Source organism: Eptesicus fuscus, chromosome 6 (assembly GCF_027574615.1).
Source record: "Eptesicus fuscus isolate TK198812 chromosome 6, DD_ASM_mEF_20220401, whole genome shotgun sequence".
NCBI lineage: Eukaryota > Metazoa > Chordata > Mammalia > Chiroptera > Vespertilionidae > Eptesicus > Eptesicus fuscus.
This window is the reverse complement of record NC_072478.1, coordinates 54,565,898-54,589,280: the sequence shown is the minus strand read 5'-3', so window position 1 is coordinate 54,589,280 and position 23,383 is coordinate 54,565,898. Positions and strand designations below refer to the sequence as shown.

The window sequence follows — 23,383 nt, the reverse complement described above, 5'->3', positions numbered from 1 at the left end:
TAGACTGCAACATTAGGGTTAGATCACCTGTACCTTTTTTTTTTTTTTTTCTTTTTTGTGAGAGAGAGAGAAATGCAAATTCTCAGGCTTCACCTCAGAACTCTGGGGTTAGGGCCTAGCAATCTGGTTTAATGAGTCTTCTAGATGATTCTCATGCTGCTAAAGCTTGAGAACCCCTGGGCTAAAGCTTGAGAACCACTGTGCTAAAGCAATGATTCTCAGCCTTGGCCACACACTGGAGTCACCTGGGAACTTTAAAAACTACTGAGGCTTTTGTCCCAACCCCAAAGATTGTGATTTAATTGATCTACAATATGGTTTTCCACCACATCACTACTGACATTTTGGGCTGGATTATTATTTGTTGGCAGACCTGTCCTGGGCATTACAAGATGTTTAACAGCATCCCTGACCTCTACCCAATAGATGTTAGTAGCCTCCCTCTCCCCCACCACCAGTTGTAATAAATGTCTCCAGACATAACCAAATGTCTCCTGGGGGCCAAAGATGAGAAGCACTGATCTAGGGCCATGGCTCAAGCACTGGGATTTTTAAATGCTCCCTAAATCATTCTAATGTACAGCCATGGCCTGGACTGTCACTCTGGAAGGTTCCTTTTAACGAGCAGCTTTGGATGTCAATGGCCTAAAGAACAAGAAAAGCTAAACTTTATAGCATTGGGTGTAAAGTTAGAATAAATCAACGTGCAGTGAAGACTCTGGCACTTTGCCCAGGAGTCAAGTATACAGGCTTTAGGGTGTAAATTTCACATCAACCATGGGCTCCTTACATTTTTGCTTACTTCCTGGCTGTTGGGTGTGTTCCAGAAAACTGACATAAACAGGTACTCTCCTCTTATCTAAAAATTCCCAACCAAGTAGATATTGCTTTGTGCTAAATATAATAGTGGACATCCTGCTTTCGGGCTTAGTCCTTCTAAAAACAGGATGCTTATCAGTGTATCATGTGGTACAAGTCCTTCTGTAAATCTGTTTTGACAGGCTTAAAAAAACTCAGCCTGTCAATTTGTTGTTGATTTTGACACAATCCAAATCAGCCATTTCTACATTATTTTGTGCCAGTTAGTAGTATTGTAGTTTTCAGATGATGATCAGGGACTTTATATTTCAACTGTAGGAAAATTCCCTATGTAAGAACCAAGGCAAGTGTCCTTCGGTAAATCTGTTCTCCGCAGGCGGCCCTCTGCTGCCTCAGTGAGTGCTCTGTGGTGGTCCTCTGTGATCCCAAGAAGGGGAGGGCACGGTGTGCATTTTAGACCATAGGATGTGCATCATCTCCGAGTGCCTGCTCTGCACCTCTTGTAGGCTGAGCAGTCCCAGCCCAGCCCAAAGTGATAGGTCTCTAAGAAAAGAGTTTATGACATGCCCTCTTCAACCTGGGTCTTAAGTAGTACAGTTTTCTCCCATTTTCTCAAGTAACTGTTGGTAGGTGATTGTTTCTTTCAACAATAAGAGTGGAAATGCTACTTTGAGAGACTGAGAAATAAGTTTAAAATAGAAAACAAATTACAAGATGAATGTGTTTTCAGGGCAAAATTGGTAATACTAAGTACTATGTTATATGCTTGGAAATTGTAGACCCTTTTATAGCAAAAATAAGAACTGACTGCTCTAAGGTGCCAGATGAACTGTGTGAACCAATTGGTAGTAGCTTGTTCACATTAATGAAACCAACTAATTCTTTTGCCATAATCTAATTTATCCTAAGCAGTTGCTTATCTTTTTCTATCCTAGTCTAAATTGTTTCATCATTGTGCTTTTAAAAATTAAAACTTTTCAATTAGGCTTCCCTAAAAGAACGTTAACAGGTATTATTTTCCTTATGGTTCCACTTCTTTTTATGAGAGGCATATACTTGTATGTACAGAGGAAGATTTCAGGAAGAAAACACAATTAACAGTGGCTGCCTTTGGCAGGAAGTTTAGAGGCCTTGATTGGAAGGTAGACATGCTTTTCGTTATACTTTTATACAGCTTATTTTTACCATTTTAAATTTTTAATTTTACATTCTGTTATATAAAAGAAAGTATACGCTCCCTGTAATCTTTCAGAAGTTCTAAAATGCTTCTTCTAATAAGAGAAAAATGGGTGAGCTGCACTCCATGCCTTTTTGATGCCTCTTCCTTTTGTATATGTTCTATTGCTAAAACAGAGTGAACCAAACGGAGACTTTAACCCTTTGCACTCACTTGCTTTTTCCTCGATTCCTTTATTCTACTCGGGATTTAATTTTTTAAATACCCCAGATTTTACAAAGCACAGCAGTAGAATAAAAAACTGGAGTTTCTTTTCATACAAACTTATTTATTTGGATTTTTTTATATTTCAAATTATTGATACATTCAAAGAGTAATTTTAATCTCGATGCTAACCATGTCGAGTCATACTCGACATCCGAGTGCAATAGGTTAAGTGTAAAATTACTCCAACGTTGGTTCCATGAATCAGAATATCAAGCAGGTCCTACGTGACTTGAGATTGGGTAGTTAAGGAGAGCCTCTTTGAAGAAGCTACATTTAACCAGAAAGGGAAGAAGTTGCCTCCAGGCAAGGGCTTAATTTCCCCTGGCTGCATTGGAACAGTTACAATCCATACATCTTTCAGAATGGGGCAGATTTAGGTTGGGGAAGTCTACACTGTGATTGTATCTAACCTTTTCCTCCAATGGGTTCTTTCATTTCCCTTTGTCCATACTTCCCCAAAAGAATCAATGCTCACTCCTGGACAAAAGAAAAATAACAACAAACATAACAAATACCTATATATGTCAAAGAAATACAATTCTATAATATTTTTGGGCTCACCAAAACCATATCTTTCCCTCAGTCCTTCCTTTACACCTAGCTCTAGTTAAAATTTTAAGCAAGCACGAAAAAGGAAAAAATTCAACTGAGATTGGAAGGGCCCAAAATAATACATGCTCAGTTGTGGATTTTCCTGGATCATTTTTCTTAGCACATGTCACTTAGACCTTCACAGGATTTCAGAGTCTCCCTTGATAAGCAAGAAACATCCTTTTTTTCCTCTTATTATTGGATGTTTTTATTGGGAAATCCATCCAAGTGGATTTCAGGATCCTCTGCCTCTGGGAATGAACCAATAATGACATAACAGTTCAACTATTCCAAAGCATATCCTATGACAACCCCTACACATTTAAATTATATCTCTGTACTCTTTAATGGAGAATTACATTTCTGGGATAAAATACCAAATTCTATAAAAAGGAGCTTCCAGGTTGTTGTTTTTTTTTTTCTTTATAGGGGTGATTCATCCCAGAAATAGCGTTTTGCCTTTACTTGCATCAAGCATTAATAACCAGCAATCAGCAATGGTATAATTGTTAGCTTCATGAAAAATGTCAGAGTTTAGGGAAGTGTTTTTGTGAAGAGCCCACCAGTTATCCTTGGACAAAAGTTTATGTAGAAATTCTGAGAAGACACAAACAAAGACTAGAGTAAGAGGAAGAAGAGACTAGAGGCAGGGCTGGATTGAAGACAAAGGTCCTTTTAGAAAACTATTCAGAAGAAAGGAAATATATTAAAAGACTAAAGATAACTTCTGAAATTAATTCAATATAGGGTCTTAGCCATAAGAATAGAATTTTAGAGAGGCTTTGTTACTAAATTCTCAAAATGCATAGGTTCTGATTTTGTATCTATGGGATACTGGTTTCCCACCCTCTTTCAATGGACTCCCATTAATGACCACATTGACCATGAAATTAAACCTCACATAATGTTTTAGAAATAGTAGAACAGAAATTCGAAGCTCAACTTAGAGTTACTATGGCAATAGGTACTTTGCAAACAAAAAAAGACAAATGTATCTAGTTAGTAGGATAGTGTTTCCTACTGAGTAAAGAAAGTTTAAATTCTGAGTCACTAAGCAAAATTTGGAAAAGAAATCAATACCATTTTTACTCTTGAAAATACATCATATATTCAGCAAAGACTTCCTTTCCCCTCTTAGGTAGCTGAACTAGTCTTCTCCTTGTGCAATACCCCAATTAGATGAATATCAGCAACTCCAGGGACTTCATGTTCTTACTACTTGGCACAGCCACTAGAGGGGGCCCATCCTTTTATACCAACAAAGATTTTAAATTGTCAACATGAAAAAATAATTTTCCACAAATGCTACAAACAGATCACAGGACCCACACTTTTCTCTGTATGATAAAGGCAAGTTTGAGCCTAAATAAAGAAAGGCTGCTTATGACACATGTACTGAAGCAGTCAGCTCCTTAAGCACAGAGGGAAAAATTGGTTCCAAAGGGCTTTGGGTGTTAACCAGCTGACAAAGTCAGTACATCCTAAACCACTTCATTTTCCCAGTATTCTTCATAACCTCACATTCAAAACTTTGTCTGCTTGTCAGGAGACAATATAATCTTCCAATGCCACTAACTGAAAACCATTTTCTTTACTTATGGTTTAGCAAGAATTGATAAGAGATGACTGCCTTGCTTCCCTGTTAAGCTATCATCCAAGCCCCACACTTTTGCTCCTCTTTGAAAAGTAGTTGTTATGACTATTACATATAAGATCAAAGGCTTATCTGTTCTGTTATTATATTTATCATTTTCCAAACCTTTCCAGATTGCTGAGTCTTTAAAACATGAAAATAAGGAAAAGAAGTATACTCTGTGACTACCATGCTAACTGGAAAGCATAATGAATAATAAAATGTAGAAGTTTGGAAGATAATTAGAAGTATGTGTCCATGTATTCCATGCCAGCTCTGCCATTTCTTACTACTTTGTCTCCTTTTTTCAGCTGTTGGCTGGGCGCTGGCCTTTTGATCACAATGACTTTGGCATATTTCTATGCAAGCTGTTCCCCTTTTTGCAGAAGTCTTCAGTGGGGATCACCGTCCTCAATCTCTGTGCTCTCAGTGTTGACAGGTAATGTGGTTCTTTCCCTTTACTCTTTTGTTGGATTTAGAAAAGCATTTTTGTCATAAGAAGGGAAGTCAAGAAGCATTGGAGTTGGTGCCTGGATAGTTGTTATTTCAAGTGAATTAAAATATTAACAGTCTTACCCTAATGTTTAGAATTGCTTTTCACATTTACTGATTATTAGCCATCTTTGGCTTAGGCAATTTGCATCTAGAGCATTTTGTCAATTATATTCATTTGGCAGCCTAATGGCAACAAAAATTCTAATTAAAAAGCATATTAAAAGGAGTAGAGATTGAACAGCCCTTCTAGAAAACATAATCCTACTGAAGGTTTGCCTTCTGATTCAGTAATAGGGCATAGATTCCTATTTCTGGTATTGGTTTGCCTTACCCACACCATCCCCACCACGCATGGAAAAAAAAATTAACTAAACATTCAATTACAAATTACCAGTTCTGTATCAAGCGAAATGTTCTTGGTTTTTGTTTTGTTTTTAAAGACAGAAAAATAATTCAAGCATCTACAGGATGTCCCCCCCAAAAAAATGTATACGCATTTAACAGTTGATAACTCAATTGATGTTTCTTTCTTTTCAGACTTAACACATTGAAATTAATAATTATTCAAAGTGTGTACACATTTTTGGCGGACACTATATTTTACTAAGACTTGGTCTCAGTTTTAGGTCAAGAAGTTAAGCCATTTTAAAATTTCACTCCCACAAAAATCTGCTTTAATCCAGGAATTCTTTCCTGGGTAATAAACTCATCATTCTTTGTTTCATGGGTCCTTTTTTATTATTTTTACATTTTATTTGGTATTGACTCTAAGCTTTGGGACCTGCAGGGAGGGAATCTATTTTGACATTTCTGTTTCAAAATATTTCACATGAGAATGAATCATTCACAGTTAGTTCCTGAAGATAAGCTACCTTTGCTTTGAGTCTTGATTTGGTTGCATTGCATTCTACTAAAAATATGAAAATCTTTCTTTTTATTTCTTTTACTAAACCAAGGAGTAAAAAAAAGGGAAATTGGAACCTGTTACAAAACAATTTGCAACTTGGGAATCCATGCTATTAGTGTATGAGCTGAGACAAATTATGGCTCAGAAAGATTTTCATGATTATTTTATGTATTTTTTTTAAATATCAGTTATTTCTCATTTCAGAGTTGTTTGTGGGGGAGGATAATGAGAGTAACTGTACATCCAAGTTCTATACAGTTTCTTTATCATTTCATTGATTGCTCAATTAATACAGAATGCGAGAGTATCAAAGAAAAGTTCTGTCAGCTTTTAAATGAATAAGGTAAACAAGAGATGTTTTTGACTTGTACAAAAGTTGATGAGTTTTCATTTTTCATTTCCATTCTAGACTTGTCTCAGTTTAACCTTTTCACTAATTCCTCCTCAAATCTGCCTCTTATTTATTTGTATTTTACATCCATAGTCACAAGAAAAAGATAAAGTGGGAATTTCAGAAAAAGACAGGAAATTTAGAAACCTATTTTTAGATCCCTAATTCAGCTTTATCAGTGAAATAATTTTTTAAATGCTAAGGTAGTATACTTCTAAAAGTATATTCCTATAAGTATATTTCTAAAATGAATAAATTTTTCCCAGCAAAATATGAATAATCAACCATTACCAATAATTAAAATAGATATTCTTACATGCCATAAGTGATGGATTTTTTAAACCTACTTTAAGAAAAGTTTATTGATTTTTAGAGAGAGAGAGAGAGACCTCGATTTGTTATTCCACTTATTTGTTATTCCAATGTATTCATTGACTGATTCTGACAGAGTATTCAACTCTAAACCTTGCTTCCTGTATTGGGACAAAGCTCAAACCAACTGAGCTACCTGGCCAAGGCAGGTGGGAACTTTGAGTTTGAGGAGGAGAATTCAGTGCTGTTCTTTGCAGTTAGCAGTTGTATTTAAAGTGGAAGACGATGGAGGTTAGAACAGTAAAAGGGTCTGGGTACAGATTCAACTTCCAGTTAAAAGTTGCCTGGAGAAGGAGGCTGTAAAAAGATAAAACTCCTTTAACAACTGCTCCAGAATGATGTATAATTAGACACCTGGAAAAGTTGCAAATATCAATTAATAAGGCAACTTTGATAGGTCTCAAACTCAAAAGTTGATGTCAATTCTTCATCCCATAATCCTATATAATAAAGAGGTAATATGTAAATTGACCATCACTCCAACACACAAGATGACCGCCCCCATGTGGTCAAAGATGGCCACCACAAGATGGCCAGCAGGGGAGGGAAGTTGGGAGGGACCAGGCCTGCAGGGGAGGGCAGTTAGGGGTGACCAGGCTAGCAGAGGAGGGCACTTGGGGGTGACCAGGCCTGCAGGGGAGGACAGTTGGGGGGAATCAGGCCTGCAAGGGAGGGCAGTTGGGAGTGACCAGGCCTGCCAGGGAGGGCAGTTGGGAGGGACCAGGCCTGCCAGGGAAGGCAGTTGGGGGCAATCAGGCCTGCAGGGGAGGACAGTTGGGGTGACCAGGCTGGCAGGGGAGGGCAGTTAGGCATCAATCAGGCTGGCAGGGGAGCAGTTAGGCATCAATCAGGCTGGCAGGGGAGTGGTTAGGGGGTGATCAGGCTGGCAGTCAGAAGCGGTTAGGGGCAATCAGGCAGGCAGGCAGGCAAGCGGTTGGGAGCCAGCAGTCCTGGATTGTGAGAGGGATGTCCCAGACTGGAGAGAGTGCAGACTGGGCTGAGGAACAACCCCCCCTGCCCCCACCCCCTCATGAATTTTGTGCACCAGGCCTCTAGTTGCAAATAACTGCTCATTGGGCTCTGTGATATTATCAAAGGTTCATACTAATTTAAGAAGCACGAAGGGAAGTTTCTGAAAACCTTCATTTGTATTTAGACATGAACTTAGTTTCTCCTTACTCTCCTGGTGCTATGGTTTTCCTTTGCTGGATGACAATAGTGAAGATGTGGAAGAAATGGCTGATCCAGAAGAGAGAACGTGGGGACTGAACAAAGTCCAATGCTGGCTGTAGGGCAACTTGGGATCTCATTTGGGGTTCTGTTCCCTATTTCACATAGTTATTCATTCTTTATCTTAATTCTAATGTCAAAATCAGGCAACTGGTTAATTTTGCTAGCTCATTTTTCTTTGATAACCAACTACCCCAAGACAGTGGTTTAAAAGATCCGCCATTTTATCATTATCTTACCACAGACAAGTCTTCTGATCCTTGTTACTTTGACTGGGGTCTCTTGGTGGATTTCAGCTGGCAGCTGAGCATCTCTTGGGTGCCAGACTCACATGTCTGGCCTATTGGCAAGAAAAGCTGGAAGTCTGAGCTCAGCGGAGCCCATCTCCCTCTCCATGTAGTCTAGGGCCCCTCAACACATTCTGCCCAGCAAGCTCAGGGCTCCAAGGGGAACCTGTTGCTCTACTTAGAGGCCAGACCTAAAAGTGGCAAAGCATCATTTCAGCTGCATCCAACTTAAAGGGCTCAGTTGAAGAACTGTCACAGTATTTGCTGCTATAATTTTGTTTTTATGTTTTCTAAAATCATTTTTAAGTTTGTTTTTACTGTTGATATTATGACAGATGTCCCCATCTTCCTCCCCTTTGCCCACCTCTACCCAGCCCCCAACCTCCCCCTTCCCTCTGGCCATCACCACACTAATGTCTGTGTCTATGGGCAGCTATCTTTTAATCCACCACATTGTGTTTCTCTTTAAAATTCTCAATGCTAGTATTTTGCCTCCAAACCTCTCTATGGCAATTGGGTTGTCTATCACATAAACATAAATCATAAACAAACATTACAAATACATTCAGGTTTGCTGTTAATCAAAAATGTGCAGAGGTTAAGACAGAAGTGCCACTTTACCTCATGAAAGTGGGAAAATTGAAAGAAAAATAATAAATTCTAATGTAGGCAAATTTTGATAGACACTTGGTAGGAAGGTTTTTTAACATACTTCAGTTACCTTTCTGTTTCTTTAATTCAATAATCCTACCCACTCAAGATAATTAATCCTGGAAAATCATTCAAAGGGAGAAAGAAAATATTTGTAGGTGTGTTATTCACAACGCTCAAAGACTAGAAATATGAACATTAAAGAAAGGTTTAAGTAAATTGCATCAGTATCTTATTATACAGGGTAGCCATTAAATTAATAAATGATATGCCTCTGTAGAAACATGAGATTTTTTTATAATCTAATGTAAATAAAGCTAAAATAAAATTATAACTGATTTTATATTCAAACTATGCTTATTAGAATAGAAATAGACAAAAAATAAGAAGAAATAAAAGATTTTGTTGAAGTGCTATATTTTGAATTTGTTTTTCATACTGTTTAAAAGTACATTCAATAGTAAACTTTTAAAAATTTAATGACCATACTAGACCATACTGTAAAGATTCAAAACATGAATTAAACATCTCTGGCCTTGATAAAAATCTATTTATAAAAACACAGGATGGGGCAAAAGTATAAATGTACAGTTGTAAGTACTGTGAAACACTGAGTTTATTCTTGTATCATTATTTATTGACTAGAGGCCTGGTGCACAAAATTTGTGCATGGGAGCAGGTCTCCTCAGCCCAGCCTGCACCCTCTCCAATCCGGACCCCCCAGGATTGGGCCTAAACCGGCAGTCAGACATCCCTCTCACAATCCTATACTGCTGGCTCCTAATCACTCACCTGGCTGCCTTCCTGGTCGCCCCTTACTGCCTCCCCCTGCTGGCCTGATCGCCCCTCACTGCCTCTGTGTGCCGGCCTGATTGCCCCTAACTGCCCCCCCTGCTGGCTAGGTCACCCCTAACTGCCCCCTCCCTGTTGGCCTAGTCGCCCCCAACTGCCTCCCTCTGCTGGCCTGGTTGCCCCTAACTGCCCCACCTGCCAACCTGGTCACCCCTCATGTCTCCCCCCTCCAGCCTGGTCACCCCACACAGCCTGCTGTTTAGTCGTTTGGTCATCCCTCACTAACCCCCATGCCGGCCTGGTTGCCCCCAACTACACCGCCCCCCGCCAGCCTGGTTGCCCCTAACTGACCCCCCCCCTGCTGGCCTGGTTGCCCCCAATTGCCCCCCCTGCTGGCCTGGTTGCCCCCAACTGCCCCCCTGCCAGCCTGGTCACCCCTCACGGCCCTCCTGCCAGCCTTGTTGCCCCACGCAGCCTGCTGTTCAGTCGTTTGGTCATCCCTCACTAACTCCCCTGCTGGCCTGGTCGCCCCATGCAGCCTGCTTGTTCAGTCGTTTGGTTGTCCCTCACTAACTCCCCTGCCAACCTGGTTGTAGACAGCCATCTTGTGATGGTGTGATGGTCAATTTGCATATTACCTCTTTATTATATGGGATTGTATTATTTTCTGTACAAACAGCTGTACACCTACTTTTGCCCCGCCCTGTATACAGTAACCAACAACTTTACATAAAGAAAACATAATTTATACTTTCATTTTGGCATATCACATGATAGGGTACAACATTCACTGGAAACCAGGCAGAGGACATGGTAACTTGCCAGTTATCAAGCTCCTAACTGGGACATAAAGGGGAGAAAGATCAGCCCAAAGGTCCCTCCTGGTTTTTTAATTATTTGATTCTAAAATTTCTAAACATATTAGCTCTTTATCTGTTGTTTAATTCAGAGCTGGCTTCAAAAATAAGAAAGTGTTCACAATATAGTGTTCTCTTGACTTTAGCCAATAAAGACAAACGCATGGTAAGGAAACAAAGACATTTAATTTAATAAATATTTATTCAGCATCTATTGTTCTAAGTATTGTGACCAACACACAAAATGTCTACCCTCTGGAGCTTATATTCTAAAGAGAAGGGTGGGCACAGACAATAAAAAAATAGATAAGTAAAATATTTATAAAATATTTTGCAAAACTTTTCTCCAGAAAATTGTGCTGTATATATCCCATGTGGCATCACTGTGCATACCATAATATCATGGTAGTAAGCATTATTTAGAAAATATATTAGGGTTAGCAGGACAGGGTAAATTTGGAGGGGAAGCTGGCAATTTTAATAGAATGTTTGGGGAAGGCCTCTGTAAAAAGGCACAATTGAGTAAAGACCTAAGGGAAGTTAAAAAGCAGCTCTGAGGATATTAGGAGGTATTCCCATCACAGTGGGAAACCACTGTGGCATTTGAGCACAGGAGTGACATGTTTGACTGATGTTTTAACCTGGTTTCTGTGTTCAGGGTAGACTGTAGTAGGGCAAAGTGGATGCAGGGAAACCAGTTAGGAAGCTATTGTAATAATCCAGGCAAGATGGTAACAGGGGAGATGGTGAGAAGTGATTGCATTGGATATATTGTGAAGGAAGAATTTGCAAGGTTAGCTAAATACTTGGCTGTTTGGTGGAAGAGAAAAAAAAGGAATGAAGGCTGACTTCAGAGTTTTGGCCTGAGATGGTAAAGATTGAAAAGAAGGCAGGCTTGGGGACAAGGAAGAAGACTGGAATCAGGTTTGGGTGAGTTTAAATGCCTACTAGATATCTGAGTAGATATCTCAAGTCTAGAGTTAGAGGTGAGGTTCTAGGCTGGAGTTATAAATTTGAGAATTATTTATCAGCATATACATAGTTTAAATGATATTAAAGCCATGAGACTGGAGGGATCACTAAGAGAAATATGCAGGATCCGGCTAAGGAAGTAAGGAGTAGCCTGTGAAGCAGGAGAAAAACCAGGAGAATGTGGGGGAAGCCAAGAATATAAAGCATTTCAAAAAGGAGGGATGTTTTTCTCAAATATCAGTTATTAGTGGTTGGATCTACACTTGCAGATTTTCTATGATGATTAGATTGAAGGCTATTTATAATCACACATAGTAAGAAGAACCTATTTGAGTAGATATGTGCTGTGTTATTATATTCCAAAAGAAATTACTTTGGGAACATCCAGTTTTTTAATTTTATTTATTTTTATTGAATTTATTGGGGTGACCTAAAATTATATAGGTTTCAGATATACAATTCTATAATACATCAACTATATATTGTATTGTAGGACCCGTTGGCACAGTCTCCTTGCTCACCTAAACTGGGTACTCCAGGAATGTCCCTTGTGTGAGTTATGTGTGCTCTCCTGTTGTAATTGAGTCTTTTTTTTTTTTTTTTTTTTTTTTTTAGAGGCCATGGATTTATTCAGTTTCAGAAACTTGGTGCTGGCATTGAAGTCTTTTTTTTTTTAATGAAACTTTATTGTTCAGATTACAATTGTTTCTCCTTTTTCCCCCCATATCTCCCCACCACCCAGTTCCCACCCCCCCCCCCTCTGCCCTTACCTCCCCCCCGCTGTCCTTATCCATAGGTGTATGATTTTTGTCCAGTCTCTTCCCAAACTCCCCACACAGACACCCCTTTCCCCCTGAGAATTATCAATCCACTCCCATTCTATGCCTCTGATTCTATTAAGTTCACCAGTTTGTTCTGTTCCTCAGATTTTTAATTCACTTGAATTTTAGATTCACTTGTTGATAGATATGTATTTGTTGTTCATAATTTTTATCTTTATTCTTCTTTTTCCTCTTTTTAAAGAATACCTTTCAGCATTTCATATAATACTGGTTTGATGGTGATGAACTCCTTTAGCTTTTTCTTATCTGTGAAGCTCTTTATCTGACCTTCAATTCTGAATGATAACTTTGCTGGGTAGAGTAGTCTTGGTTGTAGATTCCTGCTATTCATCACTTTGAATATTTCTTGCCATTCCCGTCTGGCCTGCATGGTTTCTGTTGAGAAATTAGCTGATAATCGTATGGGAGCTCCCTTGTAGGTAACTAACTGTTTTTCTCTTGTTGCTTGTAAGATTCTCTCTTTGTCTTTTGCCCTTGGCATTTTAATTATGATGTGTCTTGGTGTGGTCCTCTTTGGATTCCTTTTGTTTGGGGTTCTGTGCACTTCCTGGACTTGTAAGTCTATTTCTTTCATCAGGTGGGGGAAGTTTTCGTTCATTATTTCTTCAAATAGGTTTTCAGCATCTTGCTCTCTCTCTTCTTCTGGTACCCCCATAATTCTGATGTTGGTTTGCTTGAAGTTGTCCCAGAGGCTTCTTACACTATCTTCAACTTTCTGAATTCTCTTCTCTTCATGCTTCTCTGGAGGAGTGTCCTTGGCCTCTTTGTATTCCAAATCTTTGAGTTGATTCTTGCGATCCTCTAGTCTACTGTTGGGTCTCTGTATAATATTTTTTATCTCAGTCAGTGTATGTTTAATTTCTAGTTGGTCCTTTTTCATATCCTCGAGGGTCTCATTGAATTTATCGGCCTTTTCCATGAAATTCTTGAAAAACCTTATAACCGTGTTTTGAACTCTATGTCCAGTCGCTTGTTCTCCTCCATTTCTTTGGTTTGTGATCTGTTTCCTTGCCTCCTCATTTTCGCTGCTTCCCTGAATTGGTAGGGTAGTTTTGTGTACTAGATGTCCTATTGGTTCAATGGGTCAGCCTCCCAGTTACTTGAGGTGGACACTCTTGGTGTACCCTTGTGTACTGTGTGTCCCCCAGCAGGAGCTACAGCAAGAACTAGTTTTCTCCTCCTTTGCTTGGGCGGTTTTGGAGCAGTCTGACTGGAGCTGCAGTTGGTTAAGCTGCCACAGAACATGCCATTTATATGCAAAAGCCGCTGTGTGGAGCCTGGACGGGTTTGTAGAATGTGCGGGGCGGGGGCTCAGGGCTGGGCGTGGTCTCAGGGCGTCACTAGGCTGGGGCGTGGCCAACAGCAATGGCTGGCGTCAGCCGTCTCTGCCTTTCCACGTTTCCAAGTCCCTGCGCCCCGCGCTCCAGCGCAGTAAAACAATGATTGCTGGGCGCACCTCTGCAAAAAAAGTCACTCTCACTTTCCGACCCGATGGCCGAGTGTCCAGCTTCTCCCCGTAGGTGTCTGGGTCCCCCGAGTGTCCCCAGAAACTGGATTTCAGAGTGATCGGGAGCTTGTCTCCCTTTGGGTTGAAGAAAAGCCGCGCACCCAGTTGCCCGCCGCCAGCCCGATTCGCGCCTCCATACCTCAGCTTTTCAGCGTCTGTGCTCCTTTCTCTCCTTAGTTGTAAATCTACCACTCAGCCAGCTTTCCTGTGGTTCTGGGTGGTAGACGTTTTGTCTTTTAGTTGTATTTTTGAAATTGTTGTGTGAGGCAGCAGATTAGTTGTTTAACTATGCTGCCACCTTGGTTCCTCTGGCCGTAATTGAGTCTTGATTGCTATTGACCCCATTCATGCGTGGGGTGGACCCGCAGGCTCACTGAGTGGAAGGATCAATCCCTACCATGATGTACAAGCTGCTCTGTAGGTACTGACCACAAAAAATCAGAATTCACCTCAGCAGGGTCTGGTACTTGCCAAGATCTCCCTTTGGATATGCTGCTTGTGAAGCTACCTGGATCCTTCTCTGGTGTTCTCTGAAGCTGGCCACTGGATGTGTGGGGGGCCTTTGAGAGTTGAGAAGATAGGGCTAGTGGATCTCCCATGAAAGAGAGGTGCAGGTCAGGCTTGAGGGAAGGTGGGGGAGTATCCCCTGCCCCAAAGCCACTCAACTCAGTTACTGACACCCCTTAGTCTGCCCAGACCTCTACAGCCCAGCCCAGGCAGCTGACTCCTCAGCAGGGCACAAGCTCCCAGAGTGGTACAACAGGGATTCCAGAGTGTGAGGCAATCACATTCCCCTAGGCTAATGTATATGGAGGGGAGTGCTCCACCCTGGGTGTGGGGAGAGGGACTCAGTACAGAGATCCTGGCAGCTGTCCCTTCAGCTCTCTCACAGAGCCACAAAGCCCAGTCTCTTCTCACGTGATTCTAGTCCAATCTGCCCTCCCTCTGCTGGAGCCCAAGGTGAGTGGCTGTGAATGAGATTTGGGGCATTGGCCCTTTAAGAGGGTGCCTGTGTCCCTAGCAGACTCTCCTAGCCCTCTGACAGACAGAATCCCCACTGATTTTCACAGCCATGTCTTCCTAGCTCTGGTGCTCTGGTCTGGGAAGCCTGGCTTGGGGTTGAGATCCCACACTTCTCAGGAAGAACCTTTTCAGCTGAGATATCCCTCCAAAATCTTAGCTGCCACATGGTGGAGTGGGGCTAGCCCTTTCCCCAGTTCCATCCTTCTTCTGCAAATCCTTGGTTATAAGGCTTCTCTTAAACTAGCCTTCAATTGGTTATTCCGATTGATTGCTCTACATTTTAGTTGTAATTCCAGTCTGGTCCTGGGAGAGGTGCGGGTAACATCCACCTACTCTGATGCTATCTTGGATCCAAGCATTTCTTATTTTCCACAACTTTCCCCACCTCCATCATCACAATTGTTTCTAATTGCTCTTATGGTTTTTTTCTCATTTCATAGAGATTTTATCAAGACAACTATGATGACAAATGGAAAATATTCTAGTTCTCAGTCATGTGTGTTAATGAAGGAGCAGACTGATTATGAATAATTTACTAAGCTAGACACTAAAAATTACTTCCTTTTGTTTTTAAATATTTAATTTACATTGGATTATAGACATGTCATTCTGGGAACTCATGTCACATTATAAAATGAAGCTGGTCTTTGAATATATTCATTATAAGAACATGTTGACTACATTTAAACCACCTTCTATCTCCAATCCTGCCTAAGACATCTGGTTTTCTTACTCCCTTAAGAGATAAAGTATTTTATTTAAATCACCTTTCCTGATAACAGATCTGAGAGGAGGGGAGAAGAAATAGATATAACTCATTGAGAGCCTTGGGATATAGACATTCAGTCTCCATTCCTTTTTTACTGAACTCCAGGCTACCAGTCTAATAAGGCAACAAAGAAAAGTAAACAGAAATGGGTAGCAAAATAAATAGCAGTCTTTATCTTACTGGAAATAACCATAAATTTAAAAATGCAATCTTGGCCATATCGTAAAAGGATTTTCTTGGTCTCTTTGCATAGCTGTATTTTATTCCATTCTGAACTCATCTGGACTTTTTTAGAGATTGTACTGCACCCCAAACTATTTACCCTAAAAGTTTTTTGCAAAACATTTCTCCAGAAAATTGTGCTGTATCTATCCCATGTGGCATCATTGTGCATACCAAAACTATAGACTCTAATATACAGTGAAGAACAAAATAGCATAATTCCGAGAAGCTGTGTTTTCACAGATGTACCTTAAAGATATACTGAGACAGAACACTGAATATAAGTGATGGGACTCATTTTGGTAGATATGGGTAGCTTGTAAGTTGCCTGGCTTTACTGACTAATCTTCCACATTAAGTCACATATCCTGCAAACCCATGTGTACCTGTCTCCAATGCCTTGATCTGTTTTATAGCCTTCTGGCTCTATCTCATGAAGCTATAAAAAGGAGAATGTTTCCTTTCCATTACAACAGCAACAAAAATTTCAAGAATGAAGCCACAAAAATACCATACTACATCACAGGTCATTTCTTAGTACTAAGTCTGAAAGTAGTTAGCATCAGACCATCACATCAGATCAAAGACCATAGAGTTTCTGAAACCAATCTTTCTTTAAACTTAACATTTAAATGTGATTATTATCACAAAAATATTAAAGTAAAAAAAAGGTAACCACAATTTATTAATGCCAATTTGTTTTTTAATTGACATAATTGTTCAGTTACGTTTATATTCTATGCTTCTATAAAAACCACTCTTTTCTATTAGACTATAAATCCTAAAGATTAGAAATCAATGAATCTTTAAGTCATTTTTATATATTCTAGCTCAGGATCATAATGGAAGTGATATAGTCATTCTTTGACATTTACCAGAAATACTCTCTATTTACTTAAACTGCCACCCGGTAGAAGTCCACTGTAATCATATTTTGAGGGTAGAAGAAAAGAAAAAATGATAGACTATCTATGGCCACTATTCACTTAAAGATATCTAGCTCCACTTCATAGATAAGATTTCAAATGTTGTTGTTATTTTGTAATATATAAAGAGGAGTATGATATTACCATTACAAGTACCAGCAGCTTTCACTACCTCTTCTATCATCCAATTTCCCCCCTCTATCCCTCCCCACTTAAGAAACATAGACACGCTGCCCTGGCTGGTGTGGCTCAGTTGGTTGGAGTGTTGTCCTGTGCACTGAAAGGTTGAGGGTTGGATTTCCAGTAAAGGCACATACCCAAGTTGTGGGTTCGATCCCTGGTCAGATGGTGCAAATGGGAAGTAAATGATCGATGTTTCCCTTATACATTAATGCTTTTCTCTCTCTCCCTCTCCCTCTCCCTTCCTCTCTCTCTAAAATCAATAAAAATATATCCTTGGATGAGGAATTTAAAAAAAAACAACCATAGACACTCCTATCTGATGCTGCCACATTCTATATTCTCACAAGGTTATGCTAGATGCCAAATGAAGAGCTCAGACTCAGACCTGCCAGGCAATTGATTTCCAAATGGGTGGAACTTTTAATGGTCCCACTTGTTTTTCACACAAGAACTCCAAAGGAGTTCCTAAAAAGCCAATGGTTGGTCACTGGCCAAGGGAAGGAGCCTGCCAGCATTTATAATTTTTTTTAATTGAAATAATTCAAAATTTCCTAACACCTTGGTTCCATCACCCCATTTTTATTTTCAGGTACAGAGCTGTTGCTTCCTGGAGTCGTGTTCAGGGAATTGGGATTCCCTTGGTCACTGCCATTGAGATTGTCTCCATCTGGATCCTTTCTTTTATCCTGGCCATCCCTGAAGCAATTGGCTTCGTCATGGTGCCCTTTGAATACAAGGGTGAACAGCATAAAACCTGTATGCTCAATGCCACATCACAGTTCATGGAGGTACAAATAGTTTAAAGGGAATTAACGGGGGAGAGGAGGAGGTCTTCACTTTTACTTTACCATCACCACGAGTTGTTGATACCTCTGCAGTGCCCAGTGTGGTTTACTCTATTAGTTCAGTCAAATATTCTTTAGTTGCATAAAAAGTAGATGTTAAACCAGGGCTTAGTTTCGTGAATAAAACAATTATTTTGTTTTCACTTTTATAGCACAACTGTAGATACAACTTTTGTTCTGTACCAAAAAACTCAGGATTCTGAAATGCATTTATTAGGAAAGAGAGATCATATGTATAAAATGCTACTTGTTTTTATAATAAGCAATACAATACAGCACAACTTCCATCTGACAGACATGCTGATACTTATTTTTGGTTACTCAGGGAAATATATGTTGCTCACACATTTTTTAAAGATAGATTTACTAACTCAAAGTAGGTAGGAAGTTATACTTACATGTACAAATAATATAAATTGCAGGATTTTTTAAAAAGTGTTCTGTTTAACAAATTCAGTTGTTGTTGTTTAGTACACCTGGTCACATTAATATTTCTCTGAAAAGCCTAATCACATGCGTGCATCAGGAAACACACTTACAATGCATATTACCTTTGCAAAACTAGTCCAAGGTGGACTGAGGAGGAAAACCAAAAGGATAACTATTTCACTGAAATCAGCATAATTTAGTGCTTTGATGTAAGTTTCATGCAGCTCAGATTCCACATTTAATCACTTTCAGACATCTCAAGGTATGTTTTCCTAACTTGGAAAATTCACAAAATTAGTGGTTTTACAGTTGACCAGTTTTCCTGCTTGGACATTCTTGTTTTAAAATTAAAAGTATTCATGAAAGCTGCCAAACTGGCAACCTTAAAATTAAGGTCTGTTTATCTACTGACTTTTTTATTAAGTCAAATCTCCACAGTGGAAAACAAAGCAGTCTGTAGGCGGTTACCAGAATTTGGGCAGTGTAAATAGGCAATCTAAATTTTTCTGAATAAAATGTTAGAGAGAAGAGGCTCAACATAAGGAACTTACTAATCACTAGAACTGGACAAAATGAAAAGGGATACTTTGTAAGGACTGAGTCTCCTTTATAAAATGGTCCAGCAAGGTTTTTCCTTCAGGTAGGAAAAACCTAGAGGGTTGCAGTAAAGGGTATGAGTATGAACTGATCATTTTTTTAAATTTGAGATTCTCTTTCTTCTCCTGTTTTTTGTTTGTTTGTTTTTTCTCTCGAATTTTATTCTTATTCTTTGTTCCACACTTTCCTCCTACACTTTGCTCTAACAGACTGGAGGGAGGGCCCCCCCCCCCCCCCCCATGCCCTTGCTGATGACATCAGTTCAAAAGGAATTTGTGACCCCTTTCTCTAAAGGCCTCTGCCATGGAGGGGGCAGGGTGCTCCGTCCAGGCCCTCAGCGGGGTCATCTTTCAGGCCCTCTGTAGCTGCATTTGGGCATTCACACCAGCCAGCAGTGCACCTGGAAGAAGGGGATACAAATTGAAGAGGGCACTTAAAGGAGTGTTTGTATTGTACGTAAAGGAGAGTCCTGATTTTTTTCTGTTTGCTTTTTAAGCTCACTACAGAAATCTTTCTACAGTGTGATGTGGATAGGGAAAGATCTGCATAAAATGGGAGTTTGACTTAACCTGAAGTTAAAATCCAGAGGTCTGTTCACTTGAGAATGAGAAAGAAATGACATGTTTATTTTCACTAATAACTAAAATTTATCACTTCTTTCTATTATGAATATAGGCAACAAACTACAATAGTATTTAACAGTACCACATTTTTTCACTAATAGAAATAATACATTTTCATACCATATAACATTTGTGTAATCTTACAATATCATTTACAGTCATCATTGCTTCAACATTCTGATAGTTATTAGAACCACCATTGGATTTGTCATTTAATTTGTTAATAAACACCTATATTACTATATCAAATTCTCATTTTTAATGTTTTGATACTGTTTCTGTGTAACTAGTTTCCATTATAATCGTACATATTTTATCTTATGCATGTGAAGATATTATTCCCAGAAAGGATTACAGTCTTCCCCAGACTTCCAAGAAGGTCTATGGCATAAAAATAGCTAGGAACCTCTGCCCAGAACGTTTTTTCCTCAGGAACCATTTATAGATTATTTTAATAAACATGCTATAAATGTATCCCACTGTGACTCTTTCTATATTCAGAAATTGTCTAGTTTTCACAGAGCAACATGATTAGTTTTTACTGTGGGAACTGAGATATTATAGGAGGCTGCATTATCCATAGTAAATAAACAATCTGAGGAAACAGAATAAGGAAAAGAAAAGCATTTCTTCCCAAGTTGATAATTAATTTAGTGGGAAGAAGAATGTAGATATAATTTTCCAATTTCCGTTTTTATAGGGTATTAAATTTTCTTCTTTAAAACGACATAAAAGTGAATAATCCTGGTATTTACAACTCCTGACCACAGGGAGATCATGCTAAATATGCCTTCAGATAAGGTACTCTGTCTTGATAGTTTCCAGGTGGTAAGTATTAAAAAGAGTGAGAAGGGTCGTGATTATTTATGGCTCAAACTGGCTAGCTAAGAGGTCACATAGCAGGCATACCAGGCAAAGGGTTAACTCCTGGTAACCAAAGTTACACAGATAAGCCATTCATAACCTTCCCTGTTTCCAAACAAGATATTCACATTAAGTACACTTTGACCATAATAGCCAAAAGTAAACCAGACATTAGCAAAATTTTGAGGCTCACTAATAAAGATAAATATATATTCTCGTATGTCTCAGAATCGTTTTGTGAGCTTTGGAAAGGAATTATTTTTATTGATTAGGGCTCTTCCATTGTACAATTAAAACCAACTTCAGTTTATAAAAAGTATCTTTTTTTTAATGCAGTTTATTCATGTGCTATTTTATAAAGCCAGGATAACTTCCAGAGTTGCCAATTTAATTGGGTTTTGAGCACCACCCCCAAGCTCATTGCCACAACAAGAGAGCATGAATATACAAATGTATCTGCTAACATGAAGATTTTTAAGGACCCAGAGGCACTACACAGTTAATTCACGTTATAAAGCGCCCTCCCTCTCTCTCCCTTTTCTTCATTTACAGTTCTACCAAGATGTGAAGGACTGGTGGCTGTTTGGCTTCTACTTCTGCATGCCCTTGGTGTGCACTGCAATCTTCTATACCCTCATGACTTGTGAGATGTTAAACAGAAGGAATGGAAGCTTGAGAATTGCCCTCAGTGAACATCTTAAACAGGTAAATGTAATACGATTATGAAAATCTGGCCAAGACTATATTGTCCTTGACAACAAAAGGCCTACGAATACTGTATTTCAAGATTTAGCCTGCTTTCCTGAAAATAAAAATACTGTCTTATTTGTTTGTATGTCTTATTTTCTTTGTAGTTATAGTATTAGGTATTTCTTTTGTGAAATAGGGAGCCTACCTGGTTACTGGGCCCAAATGGAGGAACTATTTATTGGTTTTGCCAAGAGTGTATTGACCATGTGTGTTTGTGTGTGTATCCATTGAATTTGGCTTGGAACTGTGCCAAGACAAAAAGGCGCATATAACTTTCTCCCCTAGCAGGCTTTACAGTATTGTTGTGGAAATAAAATACAAACCTGGAAAATAGAATCACAAGGTATGACAAAAGTAGCCTATGCTATAGAAATCCAGGGAAGACTAGTAGTCATGAAAAAACTGTTCGTGGATGAGGGGGGTTGAATTGTTCATGGAAGTTAAATGGGTTTGATGGGAAAGAAGAGGCCAGCAGGTATTTCAGGTGGGAAGATAGGGGTCTAGTTATAACATGACACAGAAACCACCCATTTGGGGAGTGAAAAAGGAGATGAACCTCATTAGAGCAACATCAACAACATCAAAGATGAGACTCTTGACAAGAAATGTGATTCTATATATTTGAAGAGGTCAAGTTTTGGAGCGACCAAAGTTCTAGAATGAATTTGGAAATATCAATAGGAGGCTGCTGTTAGTCCCTCCAGGGCAACAAGTAGAACAGAGCTTTAGAGGGGGGAAACTTGGGTCTTACACTTGCTGGCTCTGTGGCATTGGGGAAATTGCTTAATCTCTCTGAGCTTCTAGTTCCTCTTAAAAATATATAATAATACATCATATATATTTATTCAAAGAGTAAAACTAAGACTGTAAGTAAGTTCTAAGTCTCAGCAGAGAAGGACACTCCACCACAGCAAAGTTTAATGTGAGTTTCAGATGGAGCCTGTAAATCCACCCTATATAATTACAATACACAAGCATCATTCTTCAGCAGCAGCTCTTTTCAACTACTTTAGTAGTTTTTCTGAGCTTCAGCTCTTTGTCTATAAATTGGGCATAATAGCATATAAATCAATGTTATTATAGGAATCAAAGGAAATAATATGCATACACATACTTTGTAAAAATCTAACATGCCATACAAATGGTAGCTGTTACCTCCTATTGACATTTAATAGGAAAATTATATTGAGAAACTTTAGTATGATTGTTCAAGCATGAAAATTTCAAGTACTCCCAATGTGAAACATATTAAGCAATTATTACCTCTCACTCCTGCAATGGGAATAATTAATTAGAATAGATTTGTGAAAAACAGTGTTTTAAATGTTGATTTTTGTATCAGCACCATGATTGAGCCTGTTTAAGCTATAAGTGGTATTTGCTCTGAAAATAATTCAATAGGGATTGGAAGCAATAATAATATGATGATGCTTCACATTTACATAGCATTTTTAAAATTTTGTAGAGCATTTCCATGTTATCTTCTTATTTGATTCATCCAAGCATGCTGTGGGATAGGCAAGGCAGGCATTATCCTTAATATACAGGTGATTAAGAGAGTGGCTCAACCAAATGGAAATTAGAATCCAAGACTTGGTCCTCATGCAGTAAACCAGTGGTTCTCAACCTTTCTAATGCCGCGACCCTTTAATACAGTTCCTCATGTTGTGGTGAACCCCAACCATAAAATTATTTTCGTTGCTACTTCATAACTGTAATTTTGCTACTGTGATGAATCGTAATGTAAATATCTGTGTTTTCCGATGGTCTTAGGCTCTACAGCAGCGGCGACCCTGCTAGCGGCGACCCTGCTAGCAGTTCTCAACCTGTGGGTTTCGACCCACAGGTTGAGAACTGCTGCTGTAGAGCCTAAGACCATCAGAAAACACAGATATTTACATTACGATTCATTAACAGTAGCAAAATTACAGTTATGAAGTAGCAACAAAAATAATTTTATGGTTGGGGGTCACCACAACATGAGGAACTGTATTAAAGGGTCGCGGCATTAGAAAGGTTGAGAACCACTGCAGTAGACATTCCTTTGTGTCCCACTCAAAGCTGTAGCAGGTTCTAAGAGCAGAAGAGCAAGCCTGGCTGGAAGGCCTTCAAGTGGGACTATGGGGGAGCTAGCTCAGAGTGAAAAGCCCTGCCAGCCTTCAACTGCTAGCCTATTGGGCTCTTGGTCTTGCTTCTTGTATGTTTCTCAAGTTTCTCTTCATTATGCTGACAATAATTTTATCAGTTAGGGATTGTGTTTGGATGCTGGTAGCAAAAACAAAACAAAACAAAATAACATTGAGTAGACCAAGGAGGGGTTTATCTTTCTCCCACCACAAAAAATTCAGATGTCATTGATTCA

General features: G+C 39.3%; 1 protein-coding gene and 1 long non-coding RNA gene across 2 annotated transcripts in view; one reads left to right on the top strand and one right to left on the bottom strand.

The window, feature by feature from the left end:
• LOC129149463 (uncharacterized) overlaps positions 1-23,383 on the bottom strand; it is a 258,726-nt gene that overhangs the window by 187,420 nt on the left and 47,923 nt on the right. The window lies entirely within an intron of this gene.
• Positions 1-23,383, top strand: part of EDNRA (endothelin receptor type A) — a 55,310-nt gene that overhangs the window by 25,442 nt on the left and 6,485 nt on the right. Inside the window, exons 3-5 of the mRNA XM_008143939.3 lie at positions 4,799-4,926; positions 17,503-17,701; positions 20,824-20,976. Coding sequence (XP_008142161.2) covers positions 4,799-4,926; positions 17,503-17,701; positions 20,824-20,976 — 480 coding nt within the window. The remainder of the gene's footprint in view (positions 1-4,798; positions 4,927-17,502; positions 17,702-20,823; positions 20,977-23,383) is intronic.